Here is a 26,998-nt window from a genome sequence, read left to right as displayed (position 1 = left end):
TGCTTTGTGTCTGTGTGTATAATGTAGCAGAGCTGGGTGTGTATGATGCAGCAGAGCTGGGTGTGTATGATGCAGCAGAGCTGGGTGTATATTGTGCATGCTGCAGAGCTGTGTATGTATAATGTATTGTCATGGAGATTATTAAAGTGGCCCTCTCATTTCAATAAACTTTGACCCCTTCATTGCATTCACTACCTTAGACCACCAGGGAAATTTAATTAACATGAACTATTTTTTTTCCTGTTTTCAGTTGTCTAAACCAGCGGTGGGTATGGCAGTCAGGTGCGTCTTATAAAGCAAAAAAATACTGTATTCTTTTAATTCCAAAAAGGAACTAAAATAGTCATCAATGTGACAAAAAAATATAATTTGCGTCCTAACAGTGTACAGTAAGTTCCATACGCTCCCTCTACAGATGGGTTCAAGTGACCAGATCATAGAATAAATGTGGACAGCCAGTAGTCTAGTGTAAATGCTTTGTATAGTCATGTTGATTTTTAATTTGGCATCCCCCCCCCCCCAAAAAAAAAAAAAAATAATAATAATTTGACTAAGGAGCCAATATATATTCTCCTACAAGCTATATTTTACACAAGGCCCTATAAACATCTTTCAGTGTTACAATGCAAATAAAGAGCCACTGATTTAGCTGCAGGGAAATGAAATGCTTTAATTTTGGTTATAAATAGTTAAAATGTTTATGGTGTCTCTTAAAAACTCTTATGAAAAACAGGACAGCGAGTAGGGGAATAGCACGCTCCGAATCCACCATCCAGGACTGATTTCCTGTGTAAGACTTCTGCTGGTTTGCATTTTTCAAACAGGTCAAAATATTGTTTGAATGTCATAAAACATTAGAGTTTTGTGGTATTAAGGCATGCGCTGCATTACAGAATGTCATAAAGGCCAAATGATACGGCTCCACAGGAAAATACTTACAGATTTTTAATATCTACCGCACCACGAAATGCTTTTCTGGGGATTGCTTGGATCTGGTTCTCACTGAGGTCACTGAAAAGGAAAAGATAAAAAAAAACTATTGAACAAACTCCATAAAAGTTAAAAAATAAAAATATAAAAAAATTATATATATATATATATATATATATATATATATATATATATATAGTGTATACAAATAAATAAGATTTTTTTATTCTGAAAAAATATATTTTTATAATATTTCCCTAATTTTAATATTACTTTTTTAAAAATATTTTTTTAAAAATATAAAGTATTTTTTTTATAATTTAAAAAAAAATCTATTTTTTTAAAATACTTCTGTTAATCAAAAATATCAACAGCACTGTCAAAACAGATTATAAATTAGATTATGCATATATATATATATATATATATATATATATATATAAAATTATTTTTTTTAAGAACAATCATTTCACAAAATTTTACTATTTTTCTATTTACACAATGTGCAATATAAAGATATAGATGAGCTTTGAAAATATGATGATGTATTGACTCAGGTATTGCTATTGGTATTTTAGGCATTACAACTAATAAAATATAAAAATGTAAAATTTTATACTTTTTGTATACACAAAAAAAAAACACACACATAAGGCCCATTTTACATTGTTGTTGTTATTCATATTGTTATGTTACATGGAAAGTGCATTATTGAGGCATTCTGTAGCTGTATGCTGGCTGTGCTAGGCTGACAGTCCATCTCATAACTAAAAGTAATAATGACCTTCAGCAATCTGAATGTCACTTTGATTGATAGGCCCCTTTAAAAGAAAGCGTTGTATACATTAGTACAGCACTGATTAATATACAAGCAAACCGTAACACAATGCAACTGTTAATCAGAAACACAGGCAAGAAAGTTATGGCCGTCTCTATCCCCGATATTCAGTGTCGCTCCACATATGTTAATTGTTACGTTAAGTGCTGTTGTGCAGATGTGTAAAACATTATAGCTTGGGATTGTATTATACTATGTAATATCTGGACAGTAATCCAAACATGTATCTGTCATAAAATGTAACTCGCAAAAATACAAATGCAGAACATTATGGCAAGTGATTCCACTGGGTAATAGCAAGTACTGTGAAATGCACTGCCAGCGTCCTATAGAGCATGTAATGTTGTTAGTATATTTGTGAATAGATAGATAGTCTGGAGATAGATAGATAATAGATAGATAGTCAGGAGATAGATAGATAATAGATAGATAGTCAGGAGATAGATAGATAGATAGATAGATAGATAGATAGATAGATGCCAATATGCACTCCAACATGTTATCAATGGACTATAAACTTGAATTGTTACCATGGTGCATTGGCTGAACATATATATATATATATATATATATATATATATATATATATATATATATATGGTATTATCTTCACATAGAGTTGCTATATGGCGGCACATGGAGTGCTTATAAATCTCTGAGTGACCTGTGATCAGTCCAAAACATTTTTAGTTTTTTTCTTATATTATTTTATACCCTCAGGTGTCCTGACTTCTTTAGTATTTTTACTTCCTTCCACAACCCCCAAAGTAGAGGTTTTACTATTTGGTTAAATATCTGTAACTTCACACCCACTTAGCCTATAATTCACACTCCATTCTGCAACACAGTTCCCACCCATCTGACTCTTCAGTGAAAGTGCACTTGGAAATGAGGGGTGGAGTAAAACAATAGAGACACCTTTGTAATCAGCGAACCTAAGGCTATAACATTATATGAAGAACTAGGTCCTCTTCAATAGCGACTCCATAATCTCCATATGTGGCCCATGCACATGACTTTGCTGAGTGCTAAGCACTATCATCTACTACATCCACATTTATTACAATGGTACTGCCCCCTACTGACAGGAACATGGATATAGAGTTGCCAGGAATAGTCATTCATGTGACTAGTGGAATATCCCCATTTAGCTTCTGGCAGCCACTATCATTGTTCAGCGTAACTTATCATCGTAACATATGGAATCTAATAGGAGACAAGATGTACATTACAAGGCAGCATATAATAGACAGGCAGCCATATGCTGGGAGATACGGCGTAGCACGATGCTGCATTGGAGTAACAGAGACATCTTTCCTAGTGCTTCATCTCAGCAAAGCTGTCAGACAATAAAGGCCAGTGGCTATTATTCTAAGCTATTGCATCAAGTCATTACAATAATGTCCTTGCGGTAATACCATTTTATTTATAGATCCCTTTATGACTTTCCTTTAGATGCTGCTTCAGCGTTCTCGAGAAGAAGAAGAACTGGCACTTAATTATGTAAAAGAAAAGAGAACGAGACGACTGGACGAGTATTTTTCGCGTTTGCTGTTGTGTTTCCAAAGGGATGAGCCACCCACCCCATAGGAGCCATAAATCCATTGGGGATGGCAACCTGCTTGCAAATTTAATTACTGGTAATTTCATTCCCCCTTCTATGGTTTAACCTTCCTAAAAGTCTGACGGTGACATCATAAATCTCCACGATCATCCACTTATGGCAAAAGCCCTGACTAATGGTTATGACTAATGTGTCCCCATATCTTTTGGGAACGGGGAAGTGTGGGGGGGGGGGTATAAACTGCTGATCTAGTACTGGGAAGAGACACTGACACAGGCCTTTTATCAGAAGGAAGGGGTCTGTGGAGATAAGCTGGCAAGATTAATACCCCCCCCCCCCAACCATTTACAGAAAACCGAGTCATTTCCTCAATGTCAGGGGTAGGGCCAAACATAAGGGTTGGCCTATATATGATTTAATATGCAGTATGGTAAAAAAGGGAGATTGGATGTAATACTACATCTGCAAATTATAATAATGCGGATGTCACTAAATGGGAACATACCACACATCATGCAAAGATGTAGGGTTACTGAGAGTGATAAACCCATCAATATGGCACAAATATGAATCAGTTATTGTGCACGGAATAATGTAGCGCCCTCAATAGTTTAGCCTCTACTAATGCATATGCAATGAGTAGGTCAGACATTGATACTCATTGTGACTATGGAATCCTTATAAATAACATATAATGTTCTCAGGGATCTCAGGGACAGTGTATAGATGTATCATACCTCACACAGTGGACTAGTGCACATGGCAAACTCAAAGATCAATGTATGCAACGGAATACATAGACGACAGACTGATCTGTCGCTATTGGGTTATGGGACAATATAGAATTTTTATTGTTTATCTGAATTTTTGGACTGCTGTGATATTTTGTTCTATTTAAAGTGGATTTGGATTCAGTCTAAACCCTTGACATCTATCTAATAATCAGGGAGTCTGCATTTATTTAGAGTTTAATCTATCTATCTATCTATCTATCTATCTATCTATCTATCTATCTAATATCTATTATCTATCTATCTATTTATTTATCTATCAATCTATCTAATATCTATTATCTATCTATCTATCTAATATCTATTATCTATCTATCTATTTATTTATCTATCAATCTATCTAATATCTATCTATTATCTATCTGTCATGTATCGTAATCTACTATCTATCTATTATCTATCTAATCTATCTTTCAATCTAATCTATCTATCATGTATCATAATCTACTATCTATATAATCTATCTTTTGTAGTCTATCTATCAATCTATCATCTATCTATCTATCTATCTATCTATCTATCTATCTATCTTCTATCTATCTATCTATCTATCTATCTATCTTCTATCTATCTATCTATCTATCTATCTATCTAGTATCGTAATCTACTATCTATCTAATCTATCTTTTGTAGTCTATCTAAATGATAGTAGTAGATCTAGAACATTGTAATACTCTTGGCACATAACCCTTTTATACACTTGACGTTAATTGAAACTGACACAACAGAAAACCCTTTCATTCCACGCAGTGACATGGATCAACAATACTATTCTCAGATATCACAGACAAACATGTCCATTTCCGCAGGCCGGCACTCTATGCATGGGAGAATCTGATTAAAATATCACTGTACAGCTTCTAAGCAGATGTTTTACCAATACACAGAGAACAATGGACAATACAAAGGAACAGCTTACAGAATAGGCCATTGATTAGTCATGTACCATTCTGAGCATGACGTAAATCAGGCTTCTTCCATTTCTGCTGGCATATGACTTTAGCATAAAATTAGAGGAATATTATTATAGTTTCTATATATTATACAAAGTCATTAGGGTGCAGATATTAGGTACAGATGTAGCAGAGCTGATTTTATCGTAGTCAGTGCAGTGGGATATCTCTGGAAGAAGGTAACTTTACTGCACTAATAAAGAACATGTCTCACCATAAAACTATCTACCTATGTGCCCTAATAGGGTATATGGACATCATAGAGGGGGTAAGGTCATGCTTAAGACCCCTTCTCTATGAGCCAGAAAGAACAAACATTTTGTAGGAACAGCTCCCGCTCTGGTGGATCTGATGTCTCCATATATTACATGGTTCGCCATATTGTTTGAATCTATTGTTTGAAACTAATAGCCATATGCAGCTTCCCCCAGGAATGAAATCTGACCTTAGTATTCTTTTAAATAGGTGGTTGTTTTTATCAGACAACTCCAATGGAACCACAGATGAGAGTTGTGTGACAAATAACAAATTTGGCCCTGCTACATCGGCACTGCAACACTGTTACTGGCAAAGGATATAATGAAACTGACAATGAACACCAAAGGGAAGTGAGATATCTCAGGCTATACAACACTGAAGAGTTAACTGACAACTATAACTCTGCTACATCTGTAACTATAATTTGTCTCTTTAACCCTATCATACAGGCAATCATCATAAAAGGCTCATATATTCTATTTCCATTGCAAATAGGGCCCCCCTGTGCAGAATAATACTGTATATGTAGTACATTAGAGCACAGCAACATCAATCATCCCCATCTGAATAAGATTATGTTTTCTTGTTAGCATAAAAAAAACTCTCCAACCTCAGTCTCATCATGGAAGTCAATTCATTGACCACAAAATCAATGCTGTCCTGCCCTCCTTCTTTCCAAAAGTGCACTTAAATCAATTGGTTACAAGCGCAGCCCATGAAATGAGATGTGGGCAAAATACGCTTAGTCCTGATATCATTATTCTAATATGGCCGCCATGAAGAAGAAGGAAGGGACGCTCACAGTATGACCCCTGACCCACCCAGCCATCCTCTGTAATCCCCCATCCGTAAATCCTCCCAATAACATCTGTTCTCTCTAAAACAATTCATTAGCTGAAATAAACAAAATTGTCTGATTTATCAACTAGTGAGAAACTTTATACAGAAAATATATAAAAACTAGTGAAAAGGACAATCGCAACCAATCACATCCCTGCTTTCATTTTTCAAAGGCACTTTTAAAAATTAAAGCAGCAATTTCATTGGTTGCTATGGGCAACTCCACAATGGCACGTTTGAAAATGAAAGAAGCAATCTGATTGGTTGCTATGGGCAACCCCTCTACGATATCAATATATTTTCATGAACTTTATTTGCGGACCTCTTTACCAATAGATGGTCGTCTTATGGCGCTAAAATGACCACTGTTGAGAAAGATGGCTGCTGTTTTCCCATTGAGGTAACATAGCCTCAGGCTGGGTATATACATTGTAATTTAGGCCAAAACAGGATAAAGTGATTCTCCTGGTGTTTCTTTTTGTTGTCTTGCTGGCCGATGGTCTCTTTGGCTTGTGTACTCTGTAAAATTTTGAAAAATTCTTTAATAAAATTTTTTTTAAAAAATGAGCTGTTGCCCCTAGCAACCAATGAGGCGGATTATTTCGTTTTTCTAAATGGTTTCCATAACGAGAGATAAAGGGAACTTGCCTCATTTCTTTCCTCTGTACCAGTATGGTGAAATCCCCTCCATATGCTTCTTCTTAGGCATAGATATGTCTTTCTAGTGTCAGTACTAGTTCAGACATATCCCTATAATGCTGTTAGTTCGGGTCATTAGAGCGCTCACATAATGCTCGTGTGAAAGCGGCCTAAGGCTCAGGCTCCACCGCGACATGTTGCTTGCAATGTTTTACAATGTGAACCTATGTGAGATCACAGCACAAACCTGCACGCAACATGGTCACCACAACTGTAAAACATAAAGGGCCTACAATTATCATTAGTGACTACAAAAACCCTCGAGGAAATTGGGGGGAAAGATATTATTAGATATGGAGACACACAAAAGACTAACAGTCCATCTAGACTGCACTTATATTATTTCCTTTCTTACTATGTTAGGTTAGATATATGTTTGTCCCAGGCAGGTTTACATTTACTGTAGATTTACCAACCTTATCTGCTGGAAGTTTGTTCCAGGTATCTACTACTCTTTCAGTAAAATGATATTTTCTTACGTTCTCATCTTTTCCCCAATGTCCCTCAGATTGTACAACTTTTAACTTCCGACCTGAACCTTTTTTAAAAGGGGTTTTCCAGTGTTAGAAAAACATGGCCACTTTCTTCTAGAGACAGCACCACTCTCCAGTTCAGGTGCGGATTGCAATTAGGCTCCATTCACATCCATGGAAATGAAATGAAAACCTGCACCCAAACTGGAGGCAAGAGTGGTGTTGTCTCTGGAAGAAAGTGGGCATGTTTTTCTAATCCTGGATAACCCCCTTTAAAGGTGAAAACAGGGCAATAGAAAATATTCATTATAGTCAAGGGGTGGGGTAACATAATAAAGAACCTATACTTACCCATTCCCGTGCATTCGCAGTGTCGCCTTCTGCTTCTGGACTACTATTGGGATTTTCCACATCTCCCCCCTGCTATGTCACAACCTGGCTGAAAAATGCCCCCCCCCCCCCCCCTCAACCAGTAAGTGACTGGGGCAGGACAATGCTGCAGTCCCTGACTGGCTGAGTGGGCTATCTTGCACCCTTTCCCACGAAGTTGGGACATACCATGCCAAACCAAAGTTGTGACATACCATACCAAAAGGAGAGAAGATGACATCCAGCAGGGCCCTGGAGCCTGGTGCCTGGAGCTGCAACGTTGTGAGGGCACGGAAACTGGTAAGTATAGGTTGTTTATTATGTTCCCCCCCACCCTCTACCTGCACAGTAATAATCAGTTTTGTCAGACTTCTCCTTTAACGCTTTAACATATGTAAAGGTTGCAATCATATTCCCTGAATGCACTGAGCATGCCGGCCAGGTGCAGCCACAACTCCATTCATTCTCCATGGATAAATCGAACATGGTCCAGTTTAGCACTTTAATGAAAAATTCCCATATTTTTATATCTTATATTACTGGATTATTAGACACCAAATTAAATTAATTTCACTGCAGATGTTGAGCTGCTTTGTCTATTCACACATGTAAGCCTAGGAGGCGGCATACAGTGTGCGGGGGCATCTGTGTAATGTAAATGTTACACGGAAATGACAATGATCTCACCACATTAACATCAACCAGTCCAGGGCAGAAAGTGACAGCGGTAAATATATAACCTGTGAAAGACTGAGACGTTACAGTAAACCATCCATCATCACTTTCACACATTATCAGTAGGTGTAGGCAGACGCAAGGTTAGGAAATGCATCCCCTTCCCCTAAAACATAAAGGACCTTATGTGACATTACTACTTCAGGCCAGCATTCTGAGTCTGTATGGGAAGTTAACCATTGACTGGGCTCTCACATGTGAACTCTCTCTTAGGGTGGGTTCACACTCGCGGCCATGCGCAACTCCGCCTGTGCCGTAGACTCCATTCTATGCACAGACGGGACGAGCACGGAATGCGCTGAAACTTCTCTGTGCGGATTCCTCAGTGTGAACCCACCGTAAGTGATGAAAAAAGGTGTCTCGCCAGCTTAAAGGGGTTATCCTGGATTAGAACATCATAGCTGCTTTCTTCCAGGAACTGTATCACTCTTGTCCTCAGTTTGTGTTTGCTGTCACAGCCCAGTTCCACTGATGCAAATAGAACTGAGTTGTAATATCACAAACAACCTGAGAACAGGGGTGGCACTGTTTTTGAAAGAAAGCAGCCATATTTTTGTAATCCTGCACAACCTCTTTAAGAAGGTCATGGGGTTATGGGAGCGTTGGGACATGGCGCTGTGTCTGATAATGTAATGAACACCCTGATTATCACTGTTATTGGGGCACCGGGGATGGGTCTTTGGGGGCTTGTGAAGTATGGATGCTTTGTAATTGTACTTTTAAGGGTGTACTAAAGCTGGCCACACAAGTAAGATACCTGCTGAACACTCTTGTTCTGGGGTATGCTGCTGCCAGACACCTCTGGCAGTGGTTTATCTCCCTAAGAACAAAAGGATTGAAGGGTTGAAATTCAACATGCCCCTACAGATTATTTATTGGGGTAAAGTTGGGAGATCCCATATAAGCCTTAACGGTTGCACTGCGACTGTTACAGAGCCGCCATGATTAAAAATACTATGGCGACATAATACAGTAGCCATATGAGATCTTTGTGGACTAAAGAGACAAGTCGTAGTCTATTTATTGTCAAAGGATACAAGTGAATGGCTATAATGAACTAAACATGTCAGCAGAATATCAGATGATAATGGGGAGTGCCTATGTGGGGTTCCCCACTGTGCAGATCCCCCTTCTACAGCATAAAGGTGTCACATAATGCGGGCTGTAAGGTAAGAGTGCAGGCCTTAGGGCTTTATTTCTTACGGATCCTTCCCTGTGATCTTTACAGCCCCCCGACATTCCTTTGTAATGCCATATGTTTCACTCCATCTTAATATTGTATACAAGTATGGGTTCTCATTACATTTCAGCCGCTCGCATTGTATTAAGAGGCAACATCTGTAGGGAAGGTCCTTCAACTTGATTTAAAGGCTGCAAAATAAGCATATCAAATCCTTCTCCTGTACAGAGCCATATATCTTAGCCGGGCGCATGACACATGGTTTCCACATGGACCTAAGATAACACATAGGTAGAAGACGCGTTTCGAGTAAGTGGGTGATACAATGTTAAGATGGATGGGAGTGTCCCCAATCCTTACGGCTTCTCTTGTAGGATCTACAGTACAGTACCGTTCACAATGAGCCGCCACCTTCCCTCAAGGATATCAAGATGTTCTCAAAGTGTGACAGACATATGATGGAATTTTACGGAGCAGGCACAAGGACAAACCGCTTTGCAGAGAAGACTGTAATGGTTGATCTTAACAAAAATGAATTGCTGTTCTGGCAGGACCATTGAAAATTAAATTACCAGACTTTTTGTATCCATTATAATTGTTTGACGGAATAAAAGTAAAAGACAATTAAAAGTGACAGGTGCGCGGCTTTCTGGGTGACTCTAAATCAAATCAATAACCTCCAGAGCTAAAGCTTTACGAGATGGATTCCAGAAATTATTTCCATAATGGACGACTTAAAACAAAATGTTTCTTCTTTTTTTTATCTAGTGAAAGGATTTTCATATGGCTTAAATGACGAAACCAGATCATAAAAATATGACTCCCCATCCATTAGTTAACTCTGTCAGTCATTGCGAGCTCTAATAGATGAGTGTATATCCTATGCAGTTCTACTGGGATGAGAAAGCTGCAATACCAGACATGGCCTATAGACAAAGTGGCGCTGTTTCTGAACTAAAAACACAAGACTAGGGCTAAGAGCAATGTTGGCTGTGCATGGCAATAAATTCCTGCCTGCCTTGTAGCTAATAAAAGTGGATGTGATTACAAGGTGATGTGCAAGCTGTCATGACAGTCCAGGACGAATATGAGTGTCCTATCCACATGACACACGACTCTGTGATCTGCCAGTGCGACAAGTATTGCGGCAATAGTGCTTCCCATAGGATGAGCTAATATGATGTCACTGTCCTCTAGAGGGCACCAAAACCTTATGTCAGTCCAGTGGAGACGCCAAAAGTTTGTGTTCCTTCTATAGGGGGCGTAAAACTAAAAAAGATTATAAAGAGAACCTTTGTTCAGATGCTGACCCTGCTCTGAAGATTTTGACCTCCAGACTTTGTGGGCGGTGACCATGAACTCTATTAGTTAAGTGCTGACTATAGCTTAGATACATTGATGCTTAGGACAGACTGACAAAGGACCTTAAAAGCCCCAGGGGTCCAATAACTTTTTTCACAAGTGATGTCGGGAAGTGGACATAGGATCTACAGACTAACACACTATAATAATAAATGATGTTGTGCCCCATGGGTACTATTTAAGTAATGAGCTCAATCTCTATATGAAACTAAGGTTTTGTTACAATGTAACAGTTTAGGTAAGACCTATTATACCACACCTGTTATGCATCACGGCATTACAGTCCAGAAAGTACTGGTATACTGGTGGGAATCCCAGTGGTCAGACCCTTACCAAAATCTTCTAGTTATACCTTATCCTATAGATAGGTCATTCATTCTTCCGAGTGGAACACCCCTTTAAGCTCCCATAGAATTGTCTAGAATTCTCCGGTCTGTTTGTTAGGGTTTTCTGGGAGTTGTAGTTTTACAACAGATAAATAGACACATGTTGGAGGTGACAATGTGGTGACCCGTATGTTTTATGATGCCAATTTCACTAAATAAAACACTTTAATAAATGGACAAAGATGCCGTCAGCCTTGCAGAAAAGGCAAATGTAAAATATCAAGGAAATCTGTAGAATTACAACAGGAACAATCTTTATATAAAAATGACAAAACGTTTGTGAGCTAAAAGGCGTCCCATCTCCCCCTGTGCGGCGGACCCCCTTTGTCTTGGACTGAACTCATCCTACAACAGACAGCTATGTGTTGTGGCTGCCTGGGATTATAATGAGCTTCTTCATCCACCACCCCACAGATTAATGCCTTCCCGGCTCTGATTGCATACACACTCAAGTGTCCTCTTCTAGGAAGCTGCTGGGCCGTTCATTAAATCAGCCCCTGCTGCTTCTCCTCTAGAAGACGATGGAATTCTAACTGCCCCGGTAGGTAGGTCAGGTCACAACCAACACTTTGATCCAGCTGGTGCTGTGTGCAGAGCTGAGACATGAAAATACGGCGAGGAACTGCTAACTATTTCCTGCCGCTACTTCTGGGGAGCTGATCCCCCACCTATTGTGCACCGCAGATACAGTCAGCCATTCAATACTTAAACATCCCATTGTGCACTAAAGCCTTTTTCAACTTCTGACCTAGAATACAGATGGAGCAGAGCTGAACTTGTTACTTCTGTTTTTAGGGCTGCCATACATAAATAACCAGGTATCCAATATAAAACTATAAAGAACACATTATGATATCATAGTAAATTATGAGATCTTGACTACATCTGTACAAGCAATAGCTTTCTCCATACAAGGTACTAAGTAGCCTATGCTCAGGGCCAGCGTCAGCCCAGGGCTTACCTGGGCAAGTGCCAGGGCCCACAGAGCCTCTAGGGGCCCAGTGTTCTAATGTTCAGCCTTATCACTGTAGTGTAGAGTGAGCGGCCTGAACAGGAGATGGAGCAGGACCTGCACAGAGAGAGAGGAGTGAAGGACCTGATCACATGACCTGAAGGTCCTCAACCTCACAGTGTGGAGAGCATCCTGACAGAAGGGAAGAGGGAGAAGACTGAGCTTTAAGTGCTGCGGGCCTATGTCTGAGTCAATAATGTGTGTTTGTGTATGTTGGTGGTGTCCTAAGTGATTGTGCATAGTGGATGGATGTAGGGCCCACTGAGGCTCTGTCACCCGGGGGTCAACAAAAACCTGGAGCCGACCCTGCCAATGCTACAGGGGTTACCCTGTTAAATTATGAAGTATAGTTCTAAAATATATTACTGCATAGATGTTCTTAAAGAGTTATTTCATCACAGACATCTTTCATATGGGATCTACCATGATGATCATTTGGTTGCTGCCAAGTTAAGTTGCCGCAGGCCAAAACCATTTCCTGCTAGTATCTCTTAATTTTGACTCATAGAAGGATGTGTTGAGCCGATGACCCCTGTATCTACCTATACTACAGTATATACAGTTATATATAGTACTTAAAGTACCACATAAATTAAAGGAGCTTTCTGGGCCTTTTGTATTGATAGCATATCAAGAATAACAGATCATTGGGGGTTCAACTCCCACCACCCTTGTTTATAAGTAGAGATGAGCAAACCTTGAGTACGATTGGGTTCATCCAAACCTCTACCAATGGCTAAAGAAGTTGGATGCAGTCCTAAGGCTGCCTAGAAAACATGGATACAGCCATAGGCTATGTTCACACAACGTATCTTTTCGTAAAAGTATAGCCTTTGTTGCAATTAGCAACAATGGCTGTACTTTTTACGAAAAGATAAGTTTCCTAGTCTTGTATGGAATCCCGGCCGGAGCGTATACGCATAGGGGGAGATTTATCAAAGGGTGTAAAATTTAGACTGGTGCAAACTACCCACAGCAACCAATCACAGCTCAGCTTTAGGCAGTGCTGAAAGGAAAGCTGAGCTGTGATTGGCTGCTGTGGGCAGTTTGCACCAGTCTAAATTTTACACCCTTTGATAAATCTCCCCCATAGTATGCGCTCCGGCCGGGATCTCTCGCGGCGCCGTAGAAAATTGACATGTCAGTTTTCTGCACCCGCTACTCAGTGAATATTGGCCGCAGAAAACCCTGTCAGTGCACACTATGAAGCGAGCGGCTCAGAGGCCCGCATTCAAACTCTGCGGCCATAAAGATCATCCGGCTGGTACAATCTTTTCAGAGACCGTCCGTTCCGTGACCCGGGCTGGTCACGGATTGGCAGGTCTCTTACAGCATGTGAACATAGCCATAGGCTGTATCCATGTGTTCCAGGTCTCCCTAGGGCTGAATCCAACTTCTTCAGCCACCGATAATCAAATACAGAGTGTTTGGGTTTGAGGATACTGACCTGCATTACCAGAAATAGCCATTACTGAATGTATAGCGCTGTGCCCGGTAGGAAATTAAGATGATTTGGAGGGGTGCAGGAAGTTGGACTCTAACCTATCTGCTATTCCTTAGAGTAGGCCATCAATTTAAAAGTCACAGAAAAAAGGTGCCCTCTATGAGTATTCAAGAAGACTTAACAATCAGGAAAACATACAGTATGTAACTCGACCAATGTAAAAGCAATAATCTTCTTTTATTTTACAATCCATACTAGAAGAGAGGAGGGTGCGGCCGGCCGCTATGCAGTATATGAATTTTCCTACCTGTCTGCTTTTATAAATGCAGCCCCGTCTCATTTTAAGAATTACATCAACCATAAATCAGGAACCGTTTTGGAATCATTTCCAGAGGCCGCTCGCTGCAGAGCCAGAGTATCCATGACTTGTATATCTGCAGCACAATGCAGACTCATTTTTACAGTTTACATACTACAGTTCAATAAAAAGGCAGCATCATGAATGGTAAGTAATTGAGCTCACAGAAATAGGGCCTGTGTTGCTGTGCAGGCTGTCAATACTGAGAGTGCAAGGGCATATGCAGAGACAAGACATTTCAAGGGCAAATCCTACGCCAATAGGCAATAGGAGAGGATGGTGACTTATATATTACTAAGTGTCTTCCTCGAATATTAATTTTACTAATTTAAAGAGACACTGTCAGTACATTTATGCTTATCTATCTGATGGTAGCATAAACTAGTGACAGAGAAGCTGAACAGAATGATGTATCAGTTTTATTGTTCTGTGCAGCTGGTTCAGAGATATCCTCCTGAATAGCAATGACTCTGAGCATGACAAATTAGTCCTCTCCATTATGTGTCAGTGCTCTGTAGTCCTGGATATTCATGAGCACCAGCAATCTCAGCCCAACTGACGCTAATTGGCAGTTGTCTATGTATACTGTATACAGGCAGAAAGCTGTCAATCAACATCTGGATGGTGGAAGAACTGGCGCAGCATAAAGCCCATTCTCCTGCATATCAGGAGAATGGCTGAACAGAATGATGTAAGTAATACATTGCACTGTTCAGCATTTTTGTCACTAGTTTATGCTGCCCTCAATTAAGCCAGGATAAACCTAGTGATAGATTCCTTTTAGCCTCATGCACAACACTGTTTTAGAGCTCCATACATCCTTCAATTTATAGAAGTCTATGGAACCCAGCTGTGCCACCAGCTTACTGTAAAATCCATTTCAAAATGTGTCCAATAATCCATTAGACCATGGACTGTACAATAATCTATTTATTATGTTCAGAATAAATTATATCATTTGAACCCTTCACTTGGCCTTTTATATCCTTAACGTCAACCTGTCACATTAATAATGTAACCCATTCGGTGGGCAGAATGTTAGAGCAGGAGGAGCTGAGCAGATTTATATATAGATTTAAGGGAAAATATTTAATAAAACTAGTAATTTATTCATTTAAACTTCTGCTTATTTTGGGCTTAGGGGTCCAGTGGGCGGTGCTACTGACAGCCTTCCTTGTTTGAGTGTGGAGAGATAACTGCCAATCACTGAGAAGGACTGCCCACCGGACTGAGAAGAGGTTAAATGAGTGACTGAATCTTTTCCTACCAAATGATATATCAATCCGCTCAGCTTTTCCATCTCTATAACGCTCTGCCTTCAGATTCTCGGGCATTGTCAATGTGACGGCTTCCCTTCAAGTAAACACTTTTGTCAAGGACAACCCAGATTATAGATGATGGAGTGGAGCAATTACTCTTCTGAAAATCCTTTTGTAACTCCCCAAAGCCTATTAGCTATGAGGATGTGTGGACACCGACTACGATAGAAACCTTAGAGAGTCTCCATCCCATTGAATTGACGTTGACTAGAATGGGTAGCCCTTTTTTTTTTTTTTTTTTCTTGCCTTCTCGAATTAAAAAGCATTCTTAAGAGCCAGACCTCTTCATAAGTGCTCAAGAGGCGGCTCTTAGAAATAATAACAAAAATCATCGAAATCCTTAAGGCTGCTTTGAACTTTGACCCTTTGCCTTTCACCTTTACTAATGAAGATTTTAATTAAAGCCAAGACGGCCCAGCACCCAATGTCAAAGACGCCGTGTGAAGTACAGGAAATGAATAAATGTTAGTCTATGTCTCTTAAAGTCTCTCAAGTTCTCTTCCTAACCCCTCCTCCATGAAAGAAACCTCACAAGGTGTCCATTGTGGCCCTACTCTCATGGCCCACTGGGGTGATGGGCATGGATGCCTCCTGCTGCCCAGAGTGGAGTCAACTTCTGTCACTTCTCCTATTCTCTTCACACTGGGGGAAAAGCCAAAGGAATGAGCCAGACTCTGGTAAAATGCCGGCAGTCACACTAAATGTTAAAGAGCATGAAATTTATCTGACTTCTAGAAAAGATGTGCCCTGCCCCGCCATTCCTGCTATTGCTGAGCCAGCTGCTCGGGGGACCACCTATTCTTCCCTGCAAAAACAAATATTTGCTCTAATTGTCTCATCATTATACAGTTTCCTTATTTTCCCTCTTTTCTTCATTGTACGCGCTGCTTATTTACACCCACAGAGCACTTTTGTTACTCCAAAGACACCACGTTTGTCACTCAGACGCCGTACTGGGCCAAAAAAGTTGATGCATGATATAATTCGGCTGGTGGGGTTGCTATAGATGCTCAGTATGTAGGTCTCAACCGGGAAGGAATACATTGACTATAAAGAGAAATATACTGTATATACTATAATACATACGCAAAATACACTGCCCATAGAACCTGAATGACATAGAAATTCTATACTCTGGAATCCACAGTGTCAGTCTTCACTATAGTTTCGCATTCTGTTCAGAAAACAGAAAGATCATGTTGAATACATCTAATAGTTAAGCCCCGCGTATCAATGTCTGGCAGTTTACATAAAGGGAATCTGTTATAATGAACATCAGGAGGAGCTGAGCAGATTGATAGACAGTTAGTAGTCTAGTGGGCTGTCCTACTCAGTGATTGACAGGAGTCTCTGTATGCACATTTATATACGGAAGGATGTCAATTAGTAATAAGACTCTTAAAGGGATACCCCGTGGAAAAAAAATCTTATTAAATCAACTGGTATCAAAAAGTTATACAGATATGTAAATTACTTCTATTAAAAAAATCTTAAGCCTTCCAGTACTTATCAGCTGCTGTATGTCCTGCAGGAAATGGTGTATTCTTTCCAGTATGACAGAGTGCTCTCTGCTGTCTCTGTTCATGACAGGAACTGTCCAGATCAGTAGCAAATCCCCATAGAAAACCTCTGCTGCTCTGGACATTTCTTGTCTTGGACAGAGGTGGCAGCAGAGAGCACCATATTAGACCGGAAATAAACAGCACTTCATGCAGGACATACAAAAGCTGATAAGTATTGGAAGGCTTGGAATTTTTAAATAGCAGTAATGTACAAACTTTCTGAAGCCAATTATTTTGAAAACTTTTTCCCCTCTGGAGTACCCCTTTAAACACAGAAGGAGCAAGAATTTAAAGGAAAAAAAGTTGTCCACAATCTTTCCCAACTAAACTGTATATCAATCAGTTCAGCTCCTTCTGTAACATACTAAACACAGGGTAAACTCCATGCTTAAAGAGACAGCTCCCCTTTAAAGATTTTAAGAGAAACCTAGCTATGGAAGCAGTATATTTAGGAGGCTATACATTATTGAAGCTCAAGGCTATCACTCCTAATCCCTATATATATATATATATATATATATATATATATATATATATATATATAAAATCCCCCTATACCTATGCACAGTCAGCTCAGTTGAGCATGCATTCTCCATAAGGACGATGCTGCTACCACACACCTCTGGTGATAGATTATCTCTGATGGGCCGTGTTGAAATTAAACATACTGCATCCTTATTTCTCCCCATACACAATAGATGACATTCATGTAATGTGTATGGGCACCTATGCATAAAGCTCCCTTCTACAGAGACAAATGACTTTTACGTAACGCCATACAGGCACCATTATACTTACAATGTAACAACGCAAAAAAAAGTGTTTGTATGTGTCCGTATACCAAAACTACCACGGCAGACTCAGCAGTATACGGCATATGGGCATGTCATCACTGCGGCACACTAAGTGAGACTGGCAGGGACCATCTTAACAGCCGCGAATGGTGACTAATAGTTCTCTTATTATTTTATGACTTTTTTTTTAAATCTTGAAAACCCCTTTAAGTTACAATTTCCAGGTATGATGCCATTTTTCAAGCCATCCATTGTATCAGCTTTAAATGCGTTCCCCTTCTCCCCCTGCTGTCATCTATTCCCCCCAAAGGTAGAAATACCAGAATGCAAACTGCCTTATAGTCCATGAAACAGAGTACCCAACCACATCTTAAAGCCTTGCCATATCACCTTACAGTATGCAGCCATCAGCACTAGATGTGCCTCAAGGACATGTCACTGCTACCTAGTGAACCGACGTCATTCTAATAGCTATGTACGCCTGCACTGTATATGGGTGACAGGTGATGTGCAATGGAATCATAACACCAGTAATACACTCCAACAGTATGAAGACCCAGGCTATCCCCGTCCCTGCGCTCTATTATCATCTGTCACAGGCACACAGGCTACATGAGAAAAGAGCGCAACTTGCCAAACCGAACATTAATGCTCAGGGATTTCCTTCCATTATTAATGAAGGCGATAGGGTATAATTTATTACATCACCAAGCCCCTGCCTCCTCAGCTGGAAACACACAGGTGACTGCTCACAGGGGGAAAATGGGCCTGTCATTCCACATTTGGCCACCTAGGGGCACTCCAAGGCTTTCTAATCTTACTTTAATGGGATTAGTTAGAAGATAATATTTTTAACACTTCTAAGGTATCCATTAAAATTTGTAAAATTGTATGTAACAGCAATGTACACTGTTATCTATACTGAGCTGGCTTGTTGGATATCTTTAATAATCTATATGACAATTATTTCTAGTCTGTCCCCAACCCTCATTCACACAATTGAACTATCTATCTATCTATCTATCTATCTATCTATCTATCTATCTAATATCTATCTATTTATTATCTATCTATCTATCTATTATCTATCTATCTATCTATCTATCTATCTATCTATCTATCTATCTATCTAATATCTATTATCTATCTATCTATCTATCTATCTATCTATCTATCTATATCTCTCCTATCTATCTATCTATCTATCTATCTATCTATCTATCTCCTATCTATCTATCTATCTATCTATCTATCTATCTATCTATCTATCTATATCTCTCCTATCTATCTATCTATCTATCTATCTATCTATCTATCTATCTATCTATCTCCTATCTATCTATCTATCATCTATCTATCTATCTCCTATCTATCTATCTATCTATCTATCTATCTATCTATCTCCTATCTGTCTATGATTTATCTATCTATCCATCAATCATTCATCAGTCTATCATTATCTAATATCTTTTTATTCTATCTATCTATCTATCTATCTATCTATCTCCTATCTATCTATCTATCTATCTATCTATCTATCTATCTATCTATCTATCTATCTATCTCCTATCTATCTATCTATCATCTATCTATCTATCTCCTATCTATCTATCTATCTATCTATCTATCTATCTATCTATCTATCTATCTCCTATCTGTCTATGATTTATCTATCTATCCATCAATCATTCATCAGTCTATCATTATCTAATATCTTTTTATTCTATCTATCTATCTATCTATCTATCTATCTATCTATATCTCTCCTATCTATCTATCTATCTATCTATCTATCTATCTATCTATCTATCTATCTATCTATCTCCTATCTGTCTATGATTTATCTATCTATCCATCAATCATTCATTCATCAGTCTATCATTATCTAATATCTTTTTATTCTATCTATCTATCTATCTAATACACATAGCATATACTGTAGCAGAGCTGGCTTTGTTATTGATGATCTGATCTACATTGTTTCCGCTCTGTGATTCCTCATATATAATGCAGTAGGTTTATGCTCAAGCCAATAAAGAAACATCAACAACAAAAAGATTGTATCCCTACAGGAGCTCAGCTCTGCTACATCTAGGGAATTCAGCTCTGCTCCATCTATAAAAGCCAAGCCAGTCCTTTGGTTTCTTGATCTGAAAGTCTGCCAGTAGAAATAACACACACACACAAGCCTGCAGCTACATTTACCTGCATCCACTCATCTTATCGAGGCTAAAAATCTCAGCTCCAGCCACAAAAAGGTACAGACCGTGACCACTGTAATTCAAGCTCATGTTAAATGTTCGGGGGCTTACGCCGCAGTGTTCTTGTCACCGGGCATTGCTATGGCAGGGCAGATTTATAGGAACATATGATACCTTTTAATGTATTAGATCCATATTTCAACATAGAAAAGGGACGAGAGCGGAATCCTACACAGACGCCAGGCTCTCCGTCTATTGAAAGTATAGCAGAGAGCGACAGATATACCCCAAGAAAGTCGTACTGTATGATCCACCAGTCTGTGATAAAAGCTGCGTGCGCTGTTATATGATTTTTAGTATAAATACAGCACGGCTCCTGCACATGGTCGTATTACCCATCCATTTTCTATGGCTATGTAATATAGTACCCATACAAATCTAGGAGCCAATACCGTTTTTTCTTACAGAAACCTTGGCAAGTAAATCGGCGACAGCAAAATTGCACCTGATCATGTGAATTGAGTGTAGATTGTGGCTTCTCCACTAAACTCAAAGTGTCCCTCTCATTTAAAGGGGTTGTCCAGCAAAAATCTTTTTCTTTCACATCAACTGGTTTCCCAAAGTTATATAGATTTGCAATTTACTTGTACTTTAAAATCTCAAGTCTTCCCATACTTACCAGCTGCTGTATGTCATGCAAGGAAATGTTGTTTTCTTTTCAGTCTGACACAGTGCTCTCTGCTGCCACCTCTGTCTGAGACAAAAACTGTCCAGAGCAGCAGCAAATCCCCATAGAAAACCTCTACTAATCTGCACAGTTTCTGTCTCAGACAGAGGTTGCAGCAGAGAGCACTGTATCAGACTGCAGAGAATACACCCCTTCCTACAGGACATGCAGCAGCTGATAAGTACTAGAAGACTTGACATTTTTAAATAGAAGTAAATTACAGATCTGTATAACTTTCTTAAAACCAGTCGATTTGAAAGAAAATGATTATTGCTGAATAACCCCTTTAACCATACTTTGTTACAGAGACATGCAAAAATTTTGATCGCTCAGGGTATGGCTTTTCAGACCTCACCAATTATCAGAACAATTGGGGAAACAGCTGCGACTTTGTTCTTCCCTCCCCAGCTCCTTGCAGTCTCCATCCAACTACAGGATCACACGCTTTATTATAAGTCTATAGGGCCGCCTCCTGCAGCATCACTGAAAAGGCAACAAGGCAGGGAATAAAACTGTCTCTAATGATCAGTGGGGGGTATGATCAATAAAAAACATTTTACATGTCTCTGTGACATTCATATTTGTTCACTCGCATATGATTTTTGAATATGACAACTTTTACCAATTTCTGTGAGGAGCTAACAAGTGATTTCAGCACTTGTTTGCCCCTCGTTTCCCGCGGGAGGGGGGGCTGCCCAGGTGATCGCTAGATCGTCAGGGCAGCCCATAAAGGATAGCGGCGGTCTACTGTCGCCGCTCCTATTCTACAGAGCGATGGCAGCAGATCACTGCTATCATTGCCGTTTGTCTTTCAACATGTTGACAAACAAACAACTACAACGATCAGCCGACATCGTTCCTGTTCTATTACACAGCACGATTATTGGCCATAACGGCCGATATGGGTCAAATACGGCCGATAATTGTTCCGTGTAATAGGGCCTTTACAGTGACGTCAGAGGTCTTATAATTCTCGGTCTTGAATTTCAATATCAACCGTTTAATAGGCGTTGGGTAGTACTGGAATAGCAAGTAGCTGAGTGAAAACATTGCCTGTTTACCTTGCCACCGATCATTTTATATTCCCAGCAATAAGTTACGTGTGAAAAGTCAAACTTTTTTCCATTAAAACAACGAGTGGTCGGCTTAAATTGTTGAATGTTTCCTAGAAGCTGGAAACACTATAGTGCATGGACTTTAAAGAGTACCTTGCCCCGCAGCTGTTATTAACTAGACCTAGACCGGTGGCCCTCCTCTGACATGTACCGTATGTAAGGAAAGATCAAATTAGTACCACATGCTCTCTCCCACTCTCTTTTTTTTAACAATTTGTTTCACTAGAAAGTGTAAGGGTTAACAGGAACACCGATCTCCATTTGGCCCCATAATGGTGTCATGGGAGTGGGCATTAGAGGTTTACATGCTAAAAGTGATAGAGCAGAATACAGGTCATATCATGTATTGATATTTTTATGTGTTGTCCTACCACTATTGTGGCATGCCAGGTCGGACCTACAGAGGAATATGTATTTATTAAAAGTTTAGGATTATTATTTTCGCCTCCTTAAAGGGGTACTCCAGTGCTAACACTTTCTTTTTGTTTAAATCAACTGGTTTCAGAAAGTTATATAGATTTGTATTTAACTTCTATTTAAAAATGTCAAGTCTTCCAACACTTACCAACTGCTGTATGTCCTGCAGGAAGTGGTGTCTGTTCGGTAGTGCTCTCTGCTGACATCTCTGTCTATGTCAGGAACTGTCCAGACCAGAATAGATTTTCTATGGGGATTTGCTACTGCTTTGTCTTGGACATGTCAGCAGTGAGCACTGTGATAGACTGAAAAAAATACACCACTTCCTGCAGGATATACAGTACAACAGCTGATAAGTATGAGAAGACTTACTATTTAAAGTAAAATACAAATGAATATAACTTTCTGAAACCAGTTGATTTGAAAGAAAAAGACTTTAAAGCGACTCTGTACCCACAATCTGACCCCCCCCAAACCACTTGTACCTTCGGATAGCTGCTTTTAATCCAAGATCTGTCCTGGGGTCCGTTCGGCAGGTGATGCAGTTATTGTCCTAAAAAACAACTTTTAAGCTTGAAGCCCCGTGCCAAACAGGAGTATCTGTGCCCTAACTTTGCACCACCCCTCCGTCCCTACTCCTCACCCTCTTCATCATTAGGAATGCCACTGGAACATTTTCTCCATGCTGAACATTGCACAGGTCCTTAACGATCCAGCACATGTGCCGTGCTGACACAGGTGGGAAATAGGAGGCAATCTGCCTGGAGCATTCCTAATGATGAAGAGGGTGGGGAGGAAGGACAGAGGGGTGGTGCAAAGTTAGGACACAGATACTCCCGTTGGGCACAGGGCTTCAAGTTTAAAAGTATTTTTTTATGACAATAACTGCATCACCTGCCGAACGGACCCCAGGACAGATCTTGGATTAAAAGCAGCTATCCGAAGGTACAAGTGGTTTGGGGGGGGGGGGGGGTCAGATTGTGGGTACAGAGTCGCTTTAAGTAGTTACAATTTATGTATTATGTGTGAACATGATGGGGGAGATTTATCAAACTGGTGTAAAGTGAAACTGGCTCAGTTGCCCCTAGCAACCAATCAGATTCCACCTTTCATTCCTCACAGACACTTTTTGGAAAATGACAGGTGGAATCTGGTTGGTTGCTAGGGGCAACTGAGCCACTTTTACTTTACACCGTGTTTGATAACTCTCCCCCATAGTGTACACTCTGGAAGCCAAGCTTAGATTTAATTGCACTAAAATGGGTTAAAATACTAGAAGCAACTACAGAAGAAACTCTTAGGTCTGTAACAATATAATGAAAGAAACAGATAACTGGGAGACGCTAAACTAAAGATGAAATTATAAAAGTCTTTGATTGCCAGACATCCTCTCTGTGGCCATCTCGAGCCCCTGCTACATAGGGCCACCTAGAAGTCCCTTAAGAACCGTAGGCTTCCAGCCTGTATAATGTATGCAGATGCTTGTCCCCGGCTGTGTTTGGACAACATCTTAGTCACCTTGTACATTCGAGGTTTGGAGTCTGACAAAATACTTGATGCGTTTTCCCGGTAATAATCCAAGAACAAACAGGAATTTAAGCCTGAGCTGTTTTAATAACAGTAGGAAAAATAAACATTCTTATTGAAGGTATTACAGCGAGAGATTATTTCCTGACCTTAGAATTAATCACACATAATAGCTCAGCAGGGCCCAGCAGCCGCTCTCACAATCTCCTATCCTAACAGGTAGACACCATGCAGGCCTGATAATCACAGGGTGGGATGGAGCCCAAGAGGCTAAACCAACAAGCAAAGAAGCTTTTAATGTCACCTGTGCAAACAGGGGGCAGCCATTCAACAGAGAAGCCACAATAATTCAGAGCCATTCTGTATCCCTAGTCAATACGGTGGGCTATTATGTTTGGCGAAACTGCATTTGTAATAGTTGTCTGAAAAGGAATGGGACTTTGTTGCAATACTGACTTGACTTAAGATAACATAAATGTTACATAAATTCTGAGACATTCTGAAGGATTTTTTGGGAAGTATAAACATCTTGTATAGATGCACAGTATAGATTTACTTTGCAGCTCCTGAGGCTACTAGCTGCGTCTACAGTGGTAGCTTTACAATGGGTAAAAAGGTGTTATTTCGATGTGCGAGGTCGGGAGAGGGGTAACAACTAGTCATCTGGGCAGGGAGCTGCCCATGACTAGTAACGGCTCTCTGTCTGTCAGCGCACAGTGCAGGGATGATTGACAGGCAGAGAGACCCTTTAGTGGCCTCTCTGCCTGTCAATCATCCTCACACTGTCTTCCCTTGAAGGAATGCACAAATGTAAACTGACCTATACAGTATTAGGCTATGTTCACACTACGTAAAACTACGGCCATAGTTTGAGGGGTGGAACATAGCCTTATTTTCAATGGGATCCCAGCCGGAGCGTACACACATCATATGCGCTCCGGCCGGGATCCTGTGCAGCGCCGGAAAAAACTGACATGTCAGTTTTCAGCGGCCGGAATTCAGTGAATTCCGGCCGCAGAAAGACCTGTCAGTTCACACAGTGAAGCAAGCGGCTATGGGAAGCTCTGATGCGGGCACGCGCTGATGCGCCCGCATCAGAGCTCCGCGACCGGAAAGATTACCTGGCCGGTACTTAAGTACCGGCCGGGATGATCCGGGCTAAGACTGGCCGTTCCGTGACTCGGCCGGGGTCACGGAACTGCCGGTTGTTCACGTAGTGTGAACATAGCCTTATACTGATGTCAGAGAAATTCCAGTACAACCTCAATATACCGTGTGACAGCTTTGTCTAATTGGTCCCCAGTTGGGCCATGACTTTGTATGCTTCATAAATTCATTTTTGTTATTTTAGTCAGCAGTAACTTTTTTTTTGCACAGACTCCTTTGATGTCTTCTCCTTCTCCAAGTATTTATGCACAAGAAAAATAGAGGTCTAGCATGTTTGAACTCTCCCTCATGCTGGCCCTAAAAGTAAACATCATACTAGTGTTGTACTTGCCCACCTGACCCGCTCCTTTCTGCATGGATGTCTATAAAATAACACCAGATTCCAGTTGAAAAGCATCCTGACTTTCATCTACTCTTCATATTGTTTAGGTGCCACCCATTAAGTAAAACTACTACAGTCCGTTCTTCTGCAATCGCTGATAATCCCACAAAAATAGTCCAAATATATCCATATTTATCAGCATTGTACACTTGGACAGATATGTCAGGGGTGACCTGTGAAGAATGAGGTAATGGCCACCATAAGCCTGATCCCAATAAAGTTAAGACTTCACAATTTAAAGTAATTCCTCTCACTAAAGGGACCGACTGAATAAAACACTGTGTATAGGAGAATGTTTGGCCCCCTTAATAGATGACAAATTATAAATGCTCAAGAAGCATGGTTGGCCCCATGAATAGTTGGTTTTAGAAATATAAAACTGCTACATAGGTAAAAGATACCATTGACATGCCAATAGTTGGCTCCCTTTATTAGGCAGATCGGTTTCTACTCTTTTTCTGGAGGTACTTTGGTGGCCACGTATTTTATGAGTACCCATTTCAGAGGGCACAAGATAATCCTTTAGCAATAGGACACCCTACTCGGTTATAAGGGTTATCCCAAGATTACAATATTATAGGTGATATGTCTGATCAGAGGGAGTCCTATCACTGGGACCCTACTAATCATGACAATAGGGTTGGTCCCACTGCTCAATTCACACTGGAGGATATGGCAACTTTGTTTTTGTGGTTGATGGAAATCCCAGTAGTTGGACCCCCATCAGTCAGACACCTGTTGTACTCTTTGGATAACCTCCTTAATTATCTTAATTAAACGGGGATAAAAAAATAAGTTTTCATCTATTTATGTCCATGGAGAATTATATATTGTGGGTGTACTTTTAATAGTTAACCTGGGCCTAAGTTTTTACCTGATATTAAAATCTAAAGTTGGATTTCTGACAGCTGACAGTACACATCACCAGCACAAAGCAATAAACTGCAGGCCCACCATGTACTTCATCACCCTCCAAATTTGAAATCTTTTTTTTTTTTTTCTACATTGCCTTCGAGGTCTTGTAAAAGAAAATACATAGACCATATAAAATCTAAAAGGAGCTGGCTGTCAGATAACCCAATATAGAAACAACAATCTGCCCCTTCCAGGTGGGAATTTGACGTACTGTAAACAGAAACGACCCTTTCACTACAGCATGTACCTGCATGCAGATAAGTGCACTCATGCCAGCATGGAGGTTTCCAGTTTTATGACTTCACAGAGGTAAAAGAACAAGTGTCAGAACAGATGAAGAACAATGTTAGTAAGTCGTGGAAGTGTAAAACATGCAGCGGAGTTCCACCAGGACAGGTGTGTCTCCTGCGGTGTTAAACTGTAAACATTTAACAAGTCTCCTAGCCGGCCTTACAGAATGTGCAGCTACGGGCAGTGTTGTGTCATTACACTAATGTAGCCCTCCGAAGAGTACAATTGCTTCACATGGATCAGTTTAGCCTTTTATAGCAAAGCATTAAAAAAATAAAAAGATAATCATATGTTTTTTCCTCCCAACACCAAGCCACCTGGTGATGCAAAGAGGTCAAAATATTCTACCAAATTATTAACTGGCTTCATCCCACGACAAAAAAATTATA

At 40.0% G+C, this 26,998-nt stretch overlaps 1 protein-coding gene across 2 annotated transcripts in view; it reads right to left on the bottom strand.

Annotated features, from left to right (window-relative positions):
- The window catches only part of SLIT2 (slit guidance ligand 2), a 221,566-nt gene that overhangs the window by 83,017 nt on the left and 111,551 nt on the right, over window positions 1-26,998 (bottom strand). The window contains exons 1-2 of one of the 2 annotated variants that reach the window (XM_069977459.1): window positions 5,945-6,170; window positions 940-1,011 (exon numbers count right to left, since the gene is read on the bottom strand). In XM_069977459.1, coding sequence (XP_069833560.1) covers window positions 940-1,011; window positions 5,945-5,958 — 86 coding nt within the window. In that variant the 5' untranslated portion in view covers window positions 5,959-6,170. Of the gene's footprint in view, window positions 1-939; window positions 1,012-5,944; window positions 6,171-26,998 lie in introns of those variants that run through there. The other variant, XM_069977458.1, reaches the window with a different exon arrangement.

This window comes from Dendropsophus ebraccatus, chromosome 7 (genome assembly GCF_027789765.1).
Source record: "Dendropsophus ebraccatus isolate aDenEbr1 chromosome 7, aDenEbr1.pat, whole genome shotgun sequence".
NCBI classification, from domain to species: domain Eukaryota; kingdom Metazoa; phylum Chordata; class Amphibia; order Anura; family Hylidae; genus Dendropsophus; species Dendropsophus ebraccatus.
The sequence above is the reverse complement of the archived record's forward strand: the minus strand, read 5'-3'. Positions and strand labels throughout refer to the sequence as shown.